Source organism: Macrobrachium nipponense, chromosome 23 (assembly GCF_015104395.2).
Source record: "Macrobrachium nipponense isolate FS-2020 chromosome 23, ASM1510439v2, whole genome shotgun sequence".
NCBI classification, from domain to species: Eukaryota; Metazoa; Arthropoda; class Malacostraca; order Decapoda; family Palaemonidae; genus Macrobrachium; species Macrobrachium nipponense.
The window spans coordinates 81,817,242-81,836,509 of NC_061090.1; the positions used below are offsets into that span (position 1 = coordinate 81,817,242).

A 19,268-nucleotide genomic window follows, 5' to 3' on the forward strand; every position below is an offset into this window, starting at 1 on the left:
AATATCATTTTTGTACATGCAACTTCCCCGGCAGATATATACTTGGCTGATTGACACCCTTGGTGGTGGGTAAGAGACAACTATTTACTGAACAGACAGGTAAACAACATACGTTGTAGGTAATAAATAAATAAAACCTTGGTTCCTATTGTTCAGGCGGAAAGATTCCATGGCTAATGCCTAGGAATCTGCTTCGCCTCAAGAGCCTCAGCGAGGATGTGACCTATGGCTAAGAGTTCATTGTGGGTCTGTCGATGGGGTCTTATCCATTTACTCGACAGAGCCTCTTACATGACAATATGGCCTATGCCTAGTGGCATAATTAAGGAGCACAACACCGATCCCAATCACCTGATCCTAACACGAGGGTTAGTGCTTAAGTTGAAAAGAGTTATCCCAAACTCCTTTCAAACAACCCAAAGAAAAAAACACGAACGTTAAATAAAATTTAACTCACTAGTTAAGGATCAGTATCGGCTCCCTATCCCAGCAATGTATCCGCAGACACATATCAACCAAGAGAGAAGGATCTCTCGTAGGTTATCTTGACATCCTTCGGATATGGGAAGTCAAACACAGAGTTGCATCTCCGTATGTGACAGCTAATATGTCCTTATGACATATTGTTAAGGAAAGAACAAGAATTCGGAAAATCTCGCACTTCATGCGCTTTTAATTCTCAGCTGTTTGAAGGAATCATCAATGCACTTGTCAAGTGCTTAGGAGATCACATTGTCTCAAAGAAGGCCAGGGCATTCTTTGATATAGATCTCTTCTGGGTGAAGCCTGGAGCCTGGCTAGCGCTTCGTGCCTGGCAGGCTCCTAGCGCCTGTCTAGCGCCTCGCGCCTGGCTGGAGCCTTGCGCCTGAATGGCGCCTAGAGCCTGGCTGGAGCCTTGCGCCTGAATGGGCTAAGGAGCCTGCTGGAGCCTGGATTGGCTCCTCCCTCCTGGCTAGCGCCTCGCGCCTGGCTGGAGCCTTGCGTCTGGCTGGCGCCTTGCGCCTGGAGCTTGGCAGAAGACTTCTGATTACTGTCTATGAGTCTGCATGCCTCAAGAGTTTCAGCGAGGTAGGGACCTATGACTGACAAACCCTTCTGGATCATGTCAATGGGGGCTAGCCCACTTACACGACAGAGCCTTTCTCGGATCGTGCCAATGGGGGCTGACCACTTACATGCAGAGCCCTTACCTGTATCATATCAATGGGGACTAGCCGTCTTACATGACAGAGCTTTAGGTTTCTCTTTACTGGAAGGAGCCTTGCGCCTGGATGGATCCTCAATCCTGACTGGAGCCTAGCCTTGAAGGAGCCTGGCACCTGGATGGCGCCTGGCTGGCTTCTAGAGCCTGGCTGGCTCCTAGAGCCCGGCTGGCGCCTCGCGCCTGGCTTGGCTCCTCCACACTTGCTGGAGCTTCGAGCTTGGAAGAGTCTCTAGGCTGTCTGGCGATGTCCACATCGGACACTCTTATATCTGTCCGATTTGTTCGCCTCTGGCGCATTTGCGCCAGGTTGGAGGCCCGCTCCTTCTCAGTATCCGACCATGACAGAGTTCCTTGGAACTGTCCGCCTCTGGCGTTTTTCGCCTGTATTGGCATTTGGCGCCTGGCTGGCGCTACATTGTCCGAGAGTCCTGAACAACCACATAATCTATCAGGAGACTGGAGAAGGGCAGAAGAAATTCTTCCCCTTTGAGCTTTTGGCCCCTGGCAAGGGGAGGTGATTGTAGTCAGCTACATCCAGTAGACGACAGGATATCTAACAATACGAGAGAGAAGTCTTCCTCCGAGGAGGATCCTTCGTGAATACTTCCTTTGCTAACGAGATCTCTTCTTACATGTTGATGAGGTTCCTCGTTGCAGAATCTTCCCTATCCTTGCCCGAAGGAAGGGAAGGAGTCTGGAAGTCGAAGGAGAGACTGAGCTGAAATTGGGCGGAACCCTGATTTCTAGCTCTTATTATATCCTGAATACCTTCTGGGAAGCATTTCGAGCCCTCATCGCACCCCGAAGACTCTGTAGGCAAACGTTTAAACCATCTCTTCTTCTGTAGATGAAAAAGTAAGTACCCTGCCTGGGGGCAACGAAACTTCTATCTGAAAGCGTTGCGTCAGGAATAGAGGGTTTTAGTTCTTTTGCCAGACATACTATGCTGGCAAGAACCCATTGCTGAGTCTCCATTGAATCTGATGCGAGATTTCAATGCACAAAAAATTCACTTGTCTTCTTGGTCGTTTAGGGCTAAGAGAAACAAAGAATTCCTTCATAAACTTTCTCAAAGTTTGATGAGGAGCAGTTCCATTTTGTCAGAACACGGAATCTGTGGCCACAATAAGATCCCATTCGAAGTACATGATATCCTACTCTTGTCGTATTGCGGTATCGTATAAGATCCCGAAGATCTTAATCTTCTGTTATCTCTAATTCCCCTTGTAGAGACAGAGTATAGCCTTTTACTGTGTTCTTTGATAGCAGATATATACCTAGGTGATTCTTCCCTCTGAAAGTGAAGAAAGAACCTCGCTATGTGGTTCACAGAGGTATCGGAAGAGGACAGTTTCCTCATTCCATCTAGCACGATCTGCAGCAATTCTATGTCTTAGCCATGACTATTGTCATTTACCTTGAAAAATCCTCTCATTCATGTCCACTTCTGGTCAGTCTGCACGCGGACAGACTCAGAGTGGAGAGGTTTTTCAGGTCTATTTATAATAGATTCTGATAGAATATCCAGATACTCTTGGAAAAGCCTTACGAAACATGCTGTGAGAAGAACGTGACTTCTGTGAATCCAACCTCTCTAAGGCCAAAATGAGGCATTCATCCTCTCTTCCTTTGACGCCCATTTATCTTAATATCTGTAAGAATTTATAACTAAGGGAAAAAAAGACTAAAGTTTATTCCCCTCTTTAAATTAAAGATGTCGTATATTGCTACCTCTCTTGGTCGAGGAAAAGGAAGCATCTATAGGAAGCCTGTTCGTCTTCTACCTTGCGAAGAGATCTATGAAGAAGACTTTCCGCAGGTTCTCAAAACTCTTTTCAATAAATGTTAGACGTACGTTAACAGTTATTATCTTTGATCGAGAAGGTTCTTACGGACATGCAAAATCTTGCATCGAACCTCTTAAGGATCGTTACGTTCCGTGTCTGTTCCCAAATAGGTTTTCTTTTGTTAACGCGAACAGGGGCGAAAAAAAAGATTCTCGATGCTCTTTGCGATATGAGAGAGTCGTGGAATTGGCCTAAGTGATTAAAATAAATCATTTCATCATTCCTTGTAAGCGACCCCTTTCCGATTAAATGGGTAACGAAATCAGGAACGAATCTTGCCGTTACCGAGCCTCCGAGAGGCTACTGGTTTGTTTGTTTGTTTGTATGGTGTTTTTACGTGACTTCCGAACCACGTCGAGAGTGAACTTTTATCACCAGAAATCCACATCTCTCACTCCTCAATGGAATGGCCGAGAATCGAACCCGCGACCACCGAGGTGAGCAAACAAACCCAACCAAACCACTAACTGGACTCATAGGTTAATAACTCGCTAAAACGAGAAAATATCTTGGATGGTGCTTCTGGCGCATTGCGCCAGGCTGGTGCTTCTGACGCTTTGCGCCAGGCTGGCGCTTCCTTCTAGTTCTTTTAAGGTTATGTGCCAGAACATCTGTGCCTTTATGGTACCCGACATCCTTCACGTGTTAATTCCGTTCTTAGTAGGAAAAAACTTTTATATACGTAGTATAGTCCATTCAGGGAAGCAACTTCTGCCACTAAGAGAATGTTTCCCATCCGACTCACCCATCTTCTCTTGAGCAATATCCGATTCTAAAAAGGTTGTGTGCGTTTCTCGAAAGGATGAGAGAATTATATTATATCGTGCTCTGCCGTATAAGAATACTTTATAATACTGTCACATTGTGGTAAACAGCATTAATCTAGGAAACCTTTGTAAGGATACTAGGAATTCTGTAGTTAACCTCGGTATGTGCATAAGACTTGACCATACCGTAGTCTTAAAGTGAATTCTCTTCTACTACATTCATCTTCTCACTAAGCATGTACTCTAATAAGCCATGCTTTCTTTCGTAAGCATGAGAGCATCATATAATATAGAGTTCCGCTGCGTTAGAATCCTTTAATAATGTTACCTACGGTAAACAGCATTGAAATGTTGTAATATCTTTCTTATTGAAAGCTTCTTAGCAAAAGGCAGACATTATTTTATTTATGTTTGCTTAACTATCCCCTCAATCCGAAGCTAAAACCGCGATTGTAGGGGAGAGACACGGTTAGTTATTCCATCCCGCAGGAGAGAGACATGTAACCACCGACTCATGACCGCACCTACATGTTACTGCGTTGGTCTCTAAGGCGCGATAGCAGTCTCCCGTTAGCCGTCTCGCCTTACTCTTCCAGAGTTGCCAGCTACTCCATTAAATAAAGGAATCTTACAAAATTATTATCGAACTTCAGGAAGTTCTTATTAATGCATATTTAAGCGAAACAAGACTTCGATAAATCTAGAAGCTAAGTAGGTGTTGTCTTAACAATCCCTTTAAGCGTAGTCCTTCCTAGGAAATTCCTGGAAGGATACTGGTAATTGAGTTGCTCTGCAAAGAAGTAACTACGGTATGTGTGATTTGCCGTATCGTATTCTCATACAGCAGATACTCCACTACCTTCTTTCCCTGCCGAGGCAGATAGAGAAAGGAAAAATTTTTACGGTCTTCGTTCTTTTTGTTAATAGAACGATAGAAAGAGTATATATATCTCCTTAAGGAAGGAAGTTAATCCAGGAACTCTTTAAATCTTCGTGATTTCCTCATAAATCGCGGAAGAGACAGAATTCCTGTTCATCTGTAGGGTTTACGGAAGGAAGTAGATATTTCCTACCCGCCATCATACCCAACAGTCGATGAGATTCTTATAAGAAAAACTCCCAAAGCTCTTGCCTCTTCATAACGAGGGAAGAGCATGAATGAAGGAGAGAGTCCGCATTGAGAGGAACTGCCAAACACAGGAGTCTTCTGAATAATGAAAAAATGGCTTCTCTTAGTATCAGAATCCTTCTGACAAACGCGACGGCCGCCTGTGCGACATCTTGCACCTTTGCCAGGGGAAAGTTGCTCAAGTTAAAAACTCAAAGAGGAGCCTCGCGACTGACCTCTCTCTCATAAGAAGATTTGGAATATTCTGGCGCCTGGCTCCTTGCGCCTAGCGCCTGGATAGTTCCGCGCGCCTGGAATGTTCCGCACGCTAGAAAGGAGACTTGCTCCTGGAACGTTCCGCTTGCGTGGAAGGTCCCGTGCGCCCTGATAGTTCCGAACGCCTACTAGACCCCTTTTAGAAAGAGCCTCTTGCCCGGAAACGTTCAATGGAAGGATCGTTCTGACTGCCACTGTACTATAAGGCTCCTTGCTCTAGCCGTCTGTTTTTCTGGCGCAATTTGCGCCAGGCTGGCGCTTTGTCCCTTGAAAGCGCCTTGCGCCAAGAAAAATGTTCTAGAACGCGGCTCGCGCTCAGTTGGTAGAACGCGGTTTGGTTGTAGGAACGCGGCTCGCGCTAGTCTGTTTTCTGGAACGCGGCTCGCTGCTGGCTGTTGGAACGTGGCTCACGCTAGCTTGCTGGAACGCGGCTTCCTAAGTTCCTGGCTGGCTCTTGCTCAGTGTTCTCTTAGTTTTCAGAGAACGTGCTAGATCATCAAAACATATACATTCTTCGTCTTTTCGGATGTAAGATGAAGAGACGCACTTTTTTAAGGATGCCTTTTCAATGGCTATCCTTGGCAGTCTGGGACGCTCTACAGAACCTGCCGAGGGGAGTCCTGACCGGTGGGGATTCTCTGAAACCTCCTTACGGCTTTCGACATTCCTTCTCCCCTGGGCTTGGGAGCTTGAAAGAGGTCTAGACCTGGGAGCGAGACAGAGTCGATCAGACGCACCCTCCACTGCAATGGGGAACACTAGTTATCACTTCTTACCTTTTAATAGCTCGCATTTTGAGCCACAATCCTTGTCTTCAAATTGCAATTATGAATTTGAAGTTTCTGCGAAGTAAGAAGGTGATGAGGATGCAACACTACTAGTACTGTTAATACTCTAATTGCTCGTTAGTACGAGTTTCCAAAAAACTTTTAAAAGAAACGTATCTAGTTACATGCTTTACTGACTCCCTAAAGTAGGAAGTCAGTATATTTCCTCAATCAATTCTAACACTTATTACACGTATTAATGAATAAATATTAATATTTCCCTTTCTTGCAAACTACAGGCGGTCCCCGGGTTACGACGGTTCCGGCTTACGACGTTCCGAGGTTACGACGCTTTTTCTTAAATATTCAATGGAAAAATCCGTCCTGGGTTACGACGCTTGTTCCGAGGTTACGACGCTGACGCTTCCGACGCTCCGAGTTAACGACGCTTTTAAAAAACGCATACTATGATAAAAATCCTTTATAGTTTAGCACAGTATATTAATAAAAATAAGTTTCTGGTTAGATTACAACAAAAATTTTGAGATTATGATGATTTTCGACACTTTTTATGTTGTATTTTTCTATGTTTTTTAGTGACGCCTCATATGCGGAACTAGTTTCCGAGCGAATGAATACATACTAGTTTACATATAACAGTCCAAAAGCGCAAATAATGAAAAAATCATTGCTTGTTTCCAGTAATAATAACAAAACGAAGTTTCTGGTTAGATTACAACGCAAATTCCAAGTATCCAAAAGAGAGACATTATCCAGTAATTTGATCAGAGAGAGAGAGAGAGAGAGAGAGAGAGAGAGAGAGAGAGAGAGAGAGAGCGTCTTCCGACGCTCCGAGTAAGGACAGAGAAGTGTTCGTTTCGTTAAAACGGCCTCTGACTCATGCCAGTAAATGTTTTGTTGATACTAATAATATAAGCCTATTTAAAGAATACGTTTACTTTAATTAGTCTATGATACGTAAATAGTAATCAACTGTTCTTGTAGCCCTCAATATTTGGCAAAATCGAAGTATCCAAGAGAGACATTATCCAGTACGTAATTTGATCAGAGAGAGAGAGAGGAGAGAGAGAGAGAGAGAGAGAGAGAGAGAGAGAGAGAGAGAGAGAGACGCTTTGGCAACAATGGTCTCGGGGGTTTTTATAGCTTCCTTCTGCTTGATGATCGTGGATATTGTAGAAGGATTTCGACCATACTCGTTTGCCAAATCGACGATACGAACGCCACGTTCATGCTTTGCTATAATTTCATGTTTTGCTTCCATCGAAATCATTTTCTTGGGTTTTTTTCTTATCACCTGCTTTGTCTTTAGCTTTGAGACCCATGGTTAATAATAAAATAGACAAAATAACACGAAAAATAGGCGCAAATACAACAAACTAAACAACGACGTGTTAACATGCAGCACCAACAAACAAACAGACTGAACGCCATTTATCGGTCGCCTATACAACTAACACTCATCGCAAAATCGTATCTCAAATATTTCGTTGTATATCAAAGCTTGTATTTTCGCAAATTTTCTGTTGTATCTCAAAACATTCGTATATTAGGGCAATCGTATGTCAAGTTTCCAATGTAATTTGATCAGAGAGAGAGAGAGAGAGAGAGAGAGAGAGAGAGAGAGAGAGAGAGAGAGAGAGAGAGAGAGAGAGAGAGAGAGAGAGAGAGAGAGAGACGCTTTGGCAACAATGGTCTCGGGGATTGACGTAACGTTTATTTTCTGAACAGATAGGACAGAGAAGTGTTCGTTTCATTAAACGGCCTCTGACTCATGGCAGGAAATGTTTTGTTGATACTAATATATAAGCCTATTTAAAGATACATTTACTTTAATTAGTCTATATGATACGTAAATAGTAATCAGCTGTTCTTGTAGCCCTCAAGATTTTGCAAAATCACTCCAGGTTGTACATAAAACTTCAAGAATGTAGTGTCACCAGAGGATTACAATAGTTTTTACCTTCAAGAACCAGCATTCTTTTATGAAAATAACTCCAGGTTGTACATAAAACTACAGGAAACAACATGTAGTGTAACCAAAGGATTACAAGTAAGGTTTTTATAACTTTTTATTAGTTTAAGACATATTTCCAAGCGTCGTTCCGGCTTACGATGATTTTCGGCTTACGACGCGTCTCAAGAACGGAACCCCCGTCGTAACCCGGGGACTGCCTGTATGTGAGTGTCTACCGAAAATTTCGGTAGTTACACGTCATATATTCTTCGAAATTTTCGAAACCAAATTCATTAAAAAGTTAATAAAAGCGTATGCCGAACCAAAGACCCAGTACTTCCCTGCAAAAGACAGCCCAGAAGATCGATGACGATGAAAAACGAAAATCAAGTCAGGAGGTAGCAACAACATATGTTGACACTACCGCGACAGAGAAAATCTGGTTCTAGAACGGGAATGGTTCCTATTCCTGCCACCCACCCAGCGGCAGGGGGTAGATCACCTGACCTACCTGCAGCGTGTGCCGCGAAATTCGAATTTCTGTCGGACGTCAGAGACATAAGCTAAGTATATATATCTGCCGGGGAAGTTGCATGTACAAAATGACATTTTTATAATAATATAAAGTTTCACTTATACTTACCCGCCGGTGGTTACATAACGAAGCCCGCCCTCCTCCCCTCATATGGACAGGTAGGCATGAAACTTCTGATTTATTGTTGGAATGGTTCCCGGTACCCGGTAGAGGGCGGGAGTAGAGGGATCACCTGTCAAACTATTAGCGCTACCGCGAATTTCAAATTCTGCCGTGACGTCAGGAGACGACAGCTATATGTAACCACCGGGTAAGTATAAGTGAAACTTTATATTATTATAAAAATGTCATTTTCTAACCCCTCAATGGAATGGCCAAAAATTGAACTCGCAGCCACCAAGGTGGCAGGCCAAGACCAAACCAACCACACCATTGAGGCGCTAAAAGGGCAATGTCACAAAAATTATATAAAAATACAGTAATTTGTGAATATTTTTCACTGAAAAAAACTCATGGACTTTGAGATTCTATGTCACGGATGCTTATTCATCCTCTGATAGACTAAACAACATCCTGCAAAATTAAACATGGATAACCTCACCAGGGCCATAGTAAGCATACGGAGGCACTGAAACCCATACTAATTTTTTTTTTTTTTAACATTTCTGATATTCATTCTGCAAAAAAATTAGTAGGCTAATTCAAAGATATTGGAACTCTTTATACCCTACAGTTATGTGCAACCACTGTGGGGAACTTACTTTTCAAGAGAGGAATAATACAACTTATTTTTCAAGAGAGGAATAATACAACTTATTTTTCAAGAGAGGAATAATACAACACAACTTATTTTTCAAGAGAGGAATAATACAACTTATTTTTCAAGAGAGGAATAATACAACTTATTTTTCAAGAAAGGAATAATACAACTTATTTTTCAAGAGAGGAATAATATAAAACAGTAAAATGGGCTTACAATTTGGCATTTTTACACAACCATATAGCCTGTTTCAACATGTTCTGATTCTGACCAATGTATAGCTTTGTAGTCTGATAAATATTTGCTGTAACCCAAAATCGTAACCAGAAGTTGAAAATATGTTAACCTGGTTATTTTTTTGTGTTGGAACGATTTGCCTATTTTTAGTGTAATTAAAATGATTCTGATGTTCACTATAGATACAAACTGGTAGGCTAGGCCTACTTCTAGAGATACTGAGCTCCCCTTGTATCCCACAATTCTGGGGACCACAGTGAAGCTAGAGTTTTTGGAAAAAAAAAATAAATAAATAAATAAAAAAGTAAAATACATGAATGTATAAGGTTAGGTGGGGCTAGGGGGATTAGGGTAAACAACCGCAGACGATCCATCGTCATCGCGCTGGCCAGGCCTTATTCACTCTATATTTTATTGGCAAAACAAGAATACAATTACAACATTAAGCATACCATTCAAAAGACTGAAGTGTCATCAACATAATGTGATATATGAAAGCCCCACACGAACTAAAACAACAATTTGTCGGAAATTGTATTTTTCCTAACTATACAAATCTGAGGTCCTTTCACAATAGGAAGGTACTTAGCGGCAGCTGAACAGGTCATAAGCTTTGAACAAGGGGGTTCAGTAGTTAACTACTTGTCCGGCAGTTGGCGGTCAGCCCAACTGCGAGGAGGAGAGTCACTTTGCTTTAGGCCCAGGAAACGCAGAGTGAGGGGTGGCATGAGGTGGGACTCTATGTAAAGGACCTTAGGTTTGTATAGTTAGGAAAAATACAATTTCCGACAAGTTGTTATTTGTTCCGATACGTATACAAACCCTTGGTCCTTTAACAATAGGAAGACTCACTTCTTGGTGGGTGGAATCTGAGTCTTATGAACAGACTGGTGTTCGTCCTACCTTGGATTCCCTCCCTGGTCGTAAGAGCATAGGGAGGGATCCTAGCCTCTGCCCAGCTGATCGGGGTGTGCACCGCAGGATCAGTGGTCAGACTTCTGGACCAGATTTATAAGAGGGAGGCAAGCGTACCTCTTATAAATGGCAAAAGGCAAGAACTAGTTCCTACTTCAAGAGCCAAAATGAAGTCATGGGTTTGTCTCTTGTTGGCTTCCAACATCAGAACCTGCGCCAGGGAGAAATTCTTGCGGAACGCAAGGGTTGGACCAATACCTCTGACTTCATGGGCTCTCGGATGAAGGGTATGTGTGTCGTCACTACCAGCTGTCTCGTACGCCCTCCTGATCACCTCACGAAACCAGAAAGAAAGAGTGTTCTTGGAAATTTCTTTCTTGGTAACCCCGGTGCTAACGAAGAGGCGTCAACACTCAGGCCTGAGGTGTCGAGTTCTCTTCCGATAGCGCCGTAGCGCCCTCACAGGACAAAGCAGCATCTCATACACATCATTATTGGTGAAATTCTTCAGGGAGGGGATCGTGAAGGACTCAAACCAGTCGTCAGGGACCGAAGGATTCTGAGTCTTTGCTACGAAGTTCGGGACGAAACCGAGCGTCACGGATCCCCATCCCCTGGAATGCTTGACATCGAAGGAAAGACCATGAAGTTCCCCTACTCTCTTTGCCGATGCCAGGGCCAGCAAGAAGAGGGTCTTGAGGGTCAGATCCCTGCCTGACGACTCTCGGAGTGGCTCGAAGGGTCTGCGAGTCAAACTCCTATGGACAAGAGTCACATCCCACCCTGGGTGGGCAAGACCTCTCGAAGCTCTTCATCAGGAGGGAGATCTCGAAAGAAGAGATGTCCACACCTCGCAGTTTAAGGACTAGGGCCAGGGCCGCTCTGTAGCCTTTAACTGCAGAGATGGAGAAGAGCTTCTCTCGGCGAAGGAAGACGAGGAAATCCGCTACCTGCTGAAGAGTGGCTCTGAGAGGAGAGAGACCCCGTCCACGACACCAACCACAGAAGACGGACCACTTCCCCTGGTAGACAGCTGCAGAGGACTGTCTGAGGTATCCAGCCATCTCTGTTGCTGTGCTGCAAGAAAAGCCTCTCGCTCGCAAGAGATGGTGGATAACAGCCAGCCGTGAAGACACAGGGACCCGACGGACTGGTGGTACCGTTCTACGTGTGGCTGGCACAGGAGGTTATGCCAGGGGGGAATTTCTCTCGGTGCTTCGGCAAGCAGAGCCAGCAGGTCCGGATACCAAACGGCCTGAGGTCGTTTGGGCACCACCAGGATCATCCAAAGGTTCTCAGTGATCAGCGCCCTGCTGATCACTTTGCGAATCAGACAGAACGGGGGAAAAGTGTAGACGAAGAGGTTGTCCCACGGATGTTGAAGAGCATCCTCTGCAGCTGCCCATGGGTCCAGCACAACTAAGTAGAAAACCTGGTTTTCTGTTGTGCCGGGTGGCGAACAGATCCACGACTGGACACCCCCACAGGTTGAAGAGCCTTTCCGCCACGTCTGGATGAAGGGACCATTCGGTTCCTATCACCTGATCCCGACGGCTGAGCTTGTCGGCTACCACATTCCTCTTGCCTGGAATGTAGCGGGCTGACACCTCTACTGAGTGTGCCGCGGCCCACTTGTGCACTTGTGCACCTGCAACGTTAACTGGTGTAGCGGGAGGGACATTAGGCCCCCCTGCTTGTTGACGTACGCCACTACTGTGGTGTTGTCGCTCATCAACACCACCGAGTGTCCCACCAGACGGTCCCGGAACTCTTGGAGGGCGAGGAACGCTGCCTTGAGCTCCAGGCCGTTGATGTGAAGGTGCTTGTCACGATGGTCCCACACACCTGCAGTCAGCAACTCCTCCAGGTGTGCACTCCATCCCTCGGTCGATGCGTCCGAGAAGAGCAGCATCTACGGAGAGAGAGAGAGAGAGAGAGAGTGCAAAGAGGCACTCCTCTTATGAGGTTCCCATCGTCCAGCCACCTGCCTCACCTCCTCCGTGAGGGACACAGGGAAGATGGGAGGGTCCCTTGCCTGTGACCAACACTCCTTTAGTCTCCACTGAAGAGACCGCAGGTGAAGATGCCCATGAGGGACTAGTTTCTCGAGAGATGACAGGTGGCTGATCACGGCTTGCCACTGCTGAGCTGGTTGCTCCTGTAGAGAAAGGAACGGTCTTGCTGCCTCCCTGAACCTGCTGATCCACTAATCTGCGGGGAAGACTCGCCCTGCTACCGTGTCAATCAGCATGCCCAGGTACTTCATCCTCTGCTTGGGCTTGAGATCTGACTTCTTGTAATTCACTATGATTCCCAGATCGCGGCAGAATTCGAGGATTCGATCTCTGTCCTGCAGCAACTGCGAGTGGGAGCTCGCCAGGACTAACCGATCGTCGTATCCCTACCGAATGGGCCCAAGCCAACACCAGAGTGAACACTCGCGTGAACAGCTGTGGGGCGGTTGAGAGACCGAAACAAAGTGTCCTGAATTGGTACACCGTCCCGTCGAGGATTAAGCGGAGGTACTTCCTGGAGGATTGATGGATGGATATCTGGAAATACGCGTCCTTCAGATCCACCAAAAGCATGAAGTCGTCTTCCCTGATGGAATCGAGCACTGAACGTGCTATTTCCATTGTGAACTGAGTCTGGCGAACGAATCGGTTCAGGGGAGAGGGATCTATCACCGGGCGACAGCCCCTCGAGGACTTCTCCACCAGGAAAAGTCGAATGTAGAAGCCCGGCGACTGATCCTGTACGATCTCCACAGCACGTTTGCTCAGCATGGCTTCTACTTCCTGCCGAAGCGTCACGTCCTTGGCTGAGCCAGGAACATAGGTTTGCAGATGGACCGGGTTGGAGGTGAGGAGTGGCAGAGACTCGAAGGGTAGTAGATATCCCTCCCAAAGGACGTTTACTATCCAGGTCTCCGCAATGTAGCGCTGCCATGTTGCCCAATGGCTCGCCAGGCACCCCCCCACTTCCTGCAGCAGGTGAGGGGGAACGCCGTCCCTAGCGTTTCCCTCCTCTCTTTGACTTCTTCCCAGATCCTCCTCGAGAGAAGGAGTGGGAGGAGGGCTGGTTGCGGTCACTCCTTACAGCAGAAGTCGAAGGGAGAGTCTTTCCTCTCGGCTTCGACGAGGCGACCGTCTTGGCCGCAGAGGAAGCGTAGCTAAGTTCTTGGGCTTAGCCGCAGTCGTCCGAGGTTGCCCAGCCACCTTGGAGACTGTCTGGTGGACAAGACGGTCACTGTCGTCAGTGCGCCGCTGTTCCACCGCAGCGTCCACCATCTCTCTGGGGAAGAGAAATGCGGAACTCCGCACCGGTCCGTTGCAAAGACCTATAGTCGCCTCACGCCCACCCGCCCTGGTCACTCGGGTGAGAACAGCGTCTCTACGCCGGAGAACCAGGTTGGCCCACAGGTTAGCCGTGGTGGGCCAGGTAGGCGATGGCCCTACCCCCAGACTGGCACAGTCTCACAAAAGCCGGGTCCCCTTCAGGAGTGATGTTCCCCAAGGAGGCCGTGGTTTTCGACACTGTGAGGGACCACAGGTCGAGCCATGAGACTGCTTGGAATGCCGCCATTGCGGTAGATTCCAAGGCAAGTGCCTCCTGCTGCGAGAACCAAAGGTTCTCCAACAGGAGCTGCAGCAGAGACACCCCCGGAGTTACCCTGGCTAGCTCTGGGTTAACCTGTTTGGGCGGCAGAGAGTCCTCTGAAGGCACGTAGAGGCGCCTCTGTCGCGGTAGAGGTGGAGGAAGGAGCTTGGCAGACCTACCGGACCGAAGCAAGCCCTCCTGTCCGGAGACGAGAGCGTCCACTTGGCTCAGTATGCTGTCAGCCAAGGCTGATTGCAGCAGACCCACCGTCGTCCTGGGTTCCTTCTTAGGTCCCCAGAATGACTCCAAGCCCGATGTGGGCTCGGTAGGTGGGAGCAGCGATCCTTTTCTGAGGTCGTTGTGCAGACGAATCAGCGCAATTACCTTCGCGAACGACCTCTGGATCTCAGGAGTGACTGCATCCTGTGGAGACGGAACTGGTACCAGGGCTGGAGCGGCAGCATACTCAGGAACAGGAGGCGGGGCAGGAACTGGCAGCATCCTCTGCACAGGAGGCAGGTCTAGAGGAGAGCTCTTGGGACACCGGAAGTCCAGGGCTGTAGCAGGAGCGGCAAACCCAGGTGGCAGCGTCACAGCGGGCATCGAGACCTCCGGCAGCGGTGCCTGCACAGCGGCTGTCGGGGTCACTGTGGCTACGTGCTGAGTGTACACCAGGTGCGGCGGAGCAGCGTTGCCCGACGTGGTAGTCGTGGTGGTCGGCCCGTGTGTTACAGGCATGGCTCCTCTCACCAGGTGACTCAGCAGCCCCTGGACCGTCTGTGTCCCTTGCAGCCCCAGCGAGTACCAGGCCCGTCCGAGGATGGAAAAGTCGGGTAAGTTAGTGGGGGGGGGGGGGGGGACAGCGAACGGAGGACCCCAAGTACAACTGGATGTCGGGGTATCTCGCCACCCCCTCCACGCTTGACTGATCGAGAGAGGAGAGGGAGTGAGAAACCTCCCCCGAAGGGAGAAAAGAGGAAGATGTGTCCGTGACCAAGGGCGTAGCCGGAGAACCCTCCTCCGACTCCTTGGCCGGCTTGCGCAGCTTCTTCCTCCCCCCCATAGCGCTCCCACTGCTCCTCCGACCAAAAAATACAAGTGTCACATGTCTCGGTGCGAGAGCACTCTCGCCCTCTACACCGAGCACAAAAATCATGAGGATCAACCTCTACAGATGATCGGAAGGCCCCACACTTATGGCCCCCAACACCAGGGCACAATCTGCGGCTGATGGGGGGGGCGAGGTCTCCGGCTCTTGTAGTTCCATATCCATAGCAAAAAAGCACTTATGAATACAAAAATACACACGCACTTACTTTTATCCTTGCAATAGCACACAAGTAAAAGGAAAAGCAAAAAAAGTCTTCACGCAGTGAAGCCAACCAAGCATATGACAGAAGCGGGCAGAGAGACGAAGCAGCACGTCCATCAACTAGCGCGGCTGAAAGCAAACTGACTCCTCTCCTCGCAGTCGAGCTGACCGCCAACTGCAGGACAAGTAGTTAACTACTGAACCCCCTTGTACGAAGCTTACAACCGGTTTAGCTGCCGCTAGGTACCTTCCTATTGTTAAAGGACCGAGGGTTTGTATACGTATCGGAACAAAGAACATTTTGTTGGCTATATTAGTGAAAGTATGAAACTTGTTATTCCTGGGGCATGGTTTGAACCGAGTTCATTTTTACCTTGTAATCGGTGGTTTTATCCTTACTGCCACTACAACTGAAACTCCACAATGCTTATTTGATTGTAATTATACACATTTTGGTCTTAATTCACTCCACATTGCACTTGAACCACGTTGCTGTTCCTGGTTCCTAAGCACTCACTCCACAAACACAGTTACGAGCAGCAGACGACGACACTGTTTATGATGTGCAAAGCTTTATTCCCTTAATTGTTTACTTTACTTATTATTTAGTTTACCTTTACTTTGTTATTTCAAAATGTTTAATTAATTCATGTCTATTATCCCTTTCTTGCAACCAAATTACCCCAAAAAATTACAGATATTTCTAAAGTAGATACAATCCAATGTTTCTAACCTTGTCGTACATCTGGCTGCCGAAAACCATTGCGGAGCAGATGACGATTAGTGGATTATATATATATTTTTTTGCTAGCACTTTTCATTGATTTAAGTCTATATTAGTAGTATTTTGATTTTTTTAATAACTGTATGCCAGAAATAAATGTAACCTTTAATGTTTGCATGCTAAGAATGGCAAAACCATCGTCGCCACATTAGTGGAGCTTCACACATACGCCGATGCATTATCATAAACTGTTTCCATGAATTCTAGTTGTCATAGTAATGCAGTAATGATAAAATTGCTTTAATATTTATGTATATATACTTTCAATACATAGGCTAATTTCACCAATTTCCACATTTTGTGTAAGTCTTATACCCAGTTTGGAGGGTGAACACATACCAATTGGCAAGAGAGAGAGAGAAAGGAAGGTGAAGGAAGGAAGAAGGACAGGGGTAGTGGTGGAGGTGGGGGGAGAGGGTAGGTGGAGCTTTTTACGTGTGTTCGTATCCATTTCTGGATAATGGAGATTTTGTCTCTTGGTACAAGGACAAGTGTCGTTATTCTTTACGATTAGTGATTCACGATACCCTTATAAATTACGGCACTGAGTGTAATACACTATAGCAAAATCTCGTTCTGATACGAGTATTCGTCACAGAAATATTGCCAAAAAACGTGCTTGCACCGTCTCTGAAACCCATAGTAGGTATGCTGCTTAGTTGTCAATCAAGTTTTTTGTAATAAAGTATTTTTTACAAGCTAGCTATTGTATAAATTTGTATTTTTCTCAATCAAAACATATGCACCTCAATGCTAACTTTCCTCTTTTAACGACTTTCTGGTCATTGCAAATTCGGCCCCATTAATTTCTTATGGTGCGAAAACAGATAGAGGCCCAGGGAGCGAAAGCAATTGTGTCACACTACGGCGGTAATCCAGCAGTAAAACATCTTCATATATCCAAAAAGTAAATAATAGATATATATGCGCATTACAATTATAACAGTTACATGAAGAGCTGATAATCTGCATGAATAACTGGTAAACTGTTCTGCAAGAAAGTTGAGTACAGCAATTCATTTACAATAGGTACGAAAAAAGTCAAGATGTCGTGATGTCATAATACAGGACTTGAAAGAATGTTCTAATTCCAAAAAATAATTACTTAAATTTGAGTCAGAATAGAGTTACTTTTCCAATAATGAATATTTTCAAATTAATCATCATAAATATGCAAAATATTGATGTTTTACTATTTATTTAAATAATTATCTAGTGCACGCTTCGTCGTCGTCTTCTACCAAAACAGTAGTTTCCTTAAAAAACGTCATGGTTAGGGACAGTGTTCTGATTGTTGTGATGAAAGTGCCCCAGCATCTGTGGGTACAAGTGGTGTGCAGATTGATCACAGGAAATGGGAAGTTTGTTGACACAAGCGACTCCACAAACATAGAGATGGCGTCAATCTTCTAAGATATTTAAGGATAAGTAAAAATTTTGAAAGCGTTTTGGTGAGATTTGCACTGCGTTGGACACCCTTTTCACTACCCTCAGTTTAATGCTTTAAATTTGGCCTTAATTTCTAACTTTGGAGAAAATACTTACTTCGAAAGGAGAGTAGAGGTTTAAGCTCCGTCTCTCACCGACAAGAAGTCGTGACTGATGCCCGTCTCCGGTGTCAGGACACGTTATAATGTACTTTTTTGGAGGGTGGCATGCATTGATCGTCGTTGGCCTGCTGCAGGCCACGCGGTGTTTTACCCTAAGTACTTTTTCAAAGGTGGCCATCCGTGAATGTCAGTGTGTTGGGCCAGTCCATGCGGTTGTTTACCCTAAAACTTGAAACTACAACTGCAAACTTCTAGGTATGCTAACTTCTGGTTTAAGAGCAAAATGGGCACCGTGTTTTGTACCAACCCCTTGTGGATGAATATAAAATGTAAAACAATGATGATACATAATATAGGCTAGTAATCAAATGAAATATACATAAACAAACGCCTGGATAAAAGATCTACTGAAAACTTCCACGCTCATAAGGGAGCAGTGACTTGGGACACCTACCAAAATTTTACGAAAGTTTTCTCTTAATTTTTAGCAAAAACCAATAGCCTACCTATACCTACTAGCCTAGGTTAGCTACCCCTAACGTAGGTAGGCCAAATTGGCATGCATATTCTCGAGACAATGGTTAACAGCCTCATGTTTTTAAGGAAAGACGTCTTGGGTATTTGGTATCATACCCAGTTTCGATGGCTAACGAGTCACAACACATTGTTTTGACAACACGACCACGGGACTTCTCATTTTACGAGTCACCCTTTCTGCCCCCTTTCATCATAATGGGCGAGATGGATGACTGATAGGCTGCAGTTACCTTTTTCACTTCGAATCTCTTCTTGTCGGCTTTGGATGTGCTTGAGGAAGGTACCTCGACCTCTTCTTCCTGTGGATCGACCTCCATCGCTGACATCTTCCTTTCCAGTCGGGGAATGGGTGTCGAGTCCGTTCGTTATGACACTTTTTTTTATCAATGCCACCCATGGCTTTTAATTATTATTGTGCGGTATAATAATTAATTCACGAGCCTTTCGACTCATTTTTTCCTAAATTAAAAGGATAAAAGAGCCATATTTATGTTTTTGGATGTCACTTGTAAAGAACGTTTCTTTAGTGTTATGCTGTCTATCGTTCCATAACGTTAGGACAACAAAGGTCTAGATTCTAGAGTAAACTAGATTCTAGAATAAACAATAGTAAAATGAAAATGATCATGGAGAGTAAATTATAGTACAAAGATAAGCACTCAAAATGGTGCGTTTTTATTATTTTTACTTGCTTTTCACTGTAATTTAATCAACACAAATTTATTCTATAATTCTCTGTTTCTTGTTAATTATAATTCAGATATTCGTAATATGTAAACGCTTTTAACAAAATAAAATGCGCTAAAATAAATACAGTATTATTATCGATGCTTGTTGATAATGCAGAGTTCTTGATGATGGTGCATGCAAAGACTGATAATACACATTCATGTTGCATAAGAAGGTAATGTTAAAGTTAATAAGGTAATTACAGTATATGAAGGTTCAAAAGACAGAATTATGAATTGCAGTATGGATGGATGATGATGGAACTAAAATTTAGAAAGAATGAGGGAACGGTGGATAAAATCTCCTTTGGGAAAGTAAAGTGTGGTTGTGAAGATTAAGAGGGGTTTAAAGGTGAGAAATGTGAA

At 45.2% G+C, this 19,268-nt stretch overlaps 1 protein-coding gene across 1 annotated transcript in view; it reads right to left on the reverse strand.

Annotated features, from left to right (window-relative positions):
- The window catches only part of LOC135202188 (RING-box protein 1A), a 38,109-nt gene extending 19,553 nt beyond the window's left edge, over positions 1 to 18,556 (reverse strand). Inside the window, exon 1 of the mRNA XM_064231447.1 lies at positions 18,405 to 18,556. Within this exon, the coding sequence (XP_064087517.1) occupies positions 18,405 to 18,500 (96 nt within the window). The 5' untranslated portion in view covers positions 18,501 to 18,556. The remainder of the gene's footprint in view (positions 1 to 18,404) is intronic.
- Positions 18,557 to 19,268: the final 712 nt, after the last annotated feature.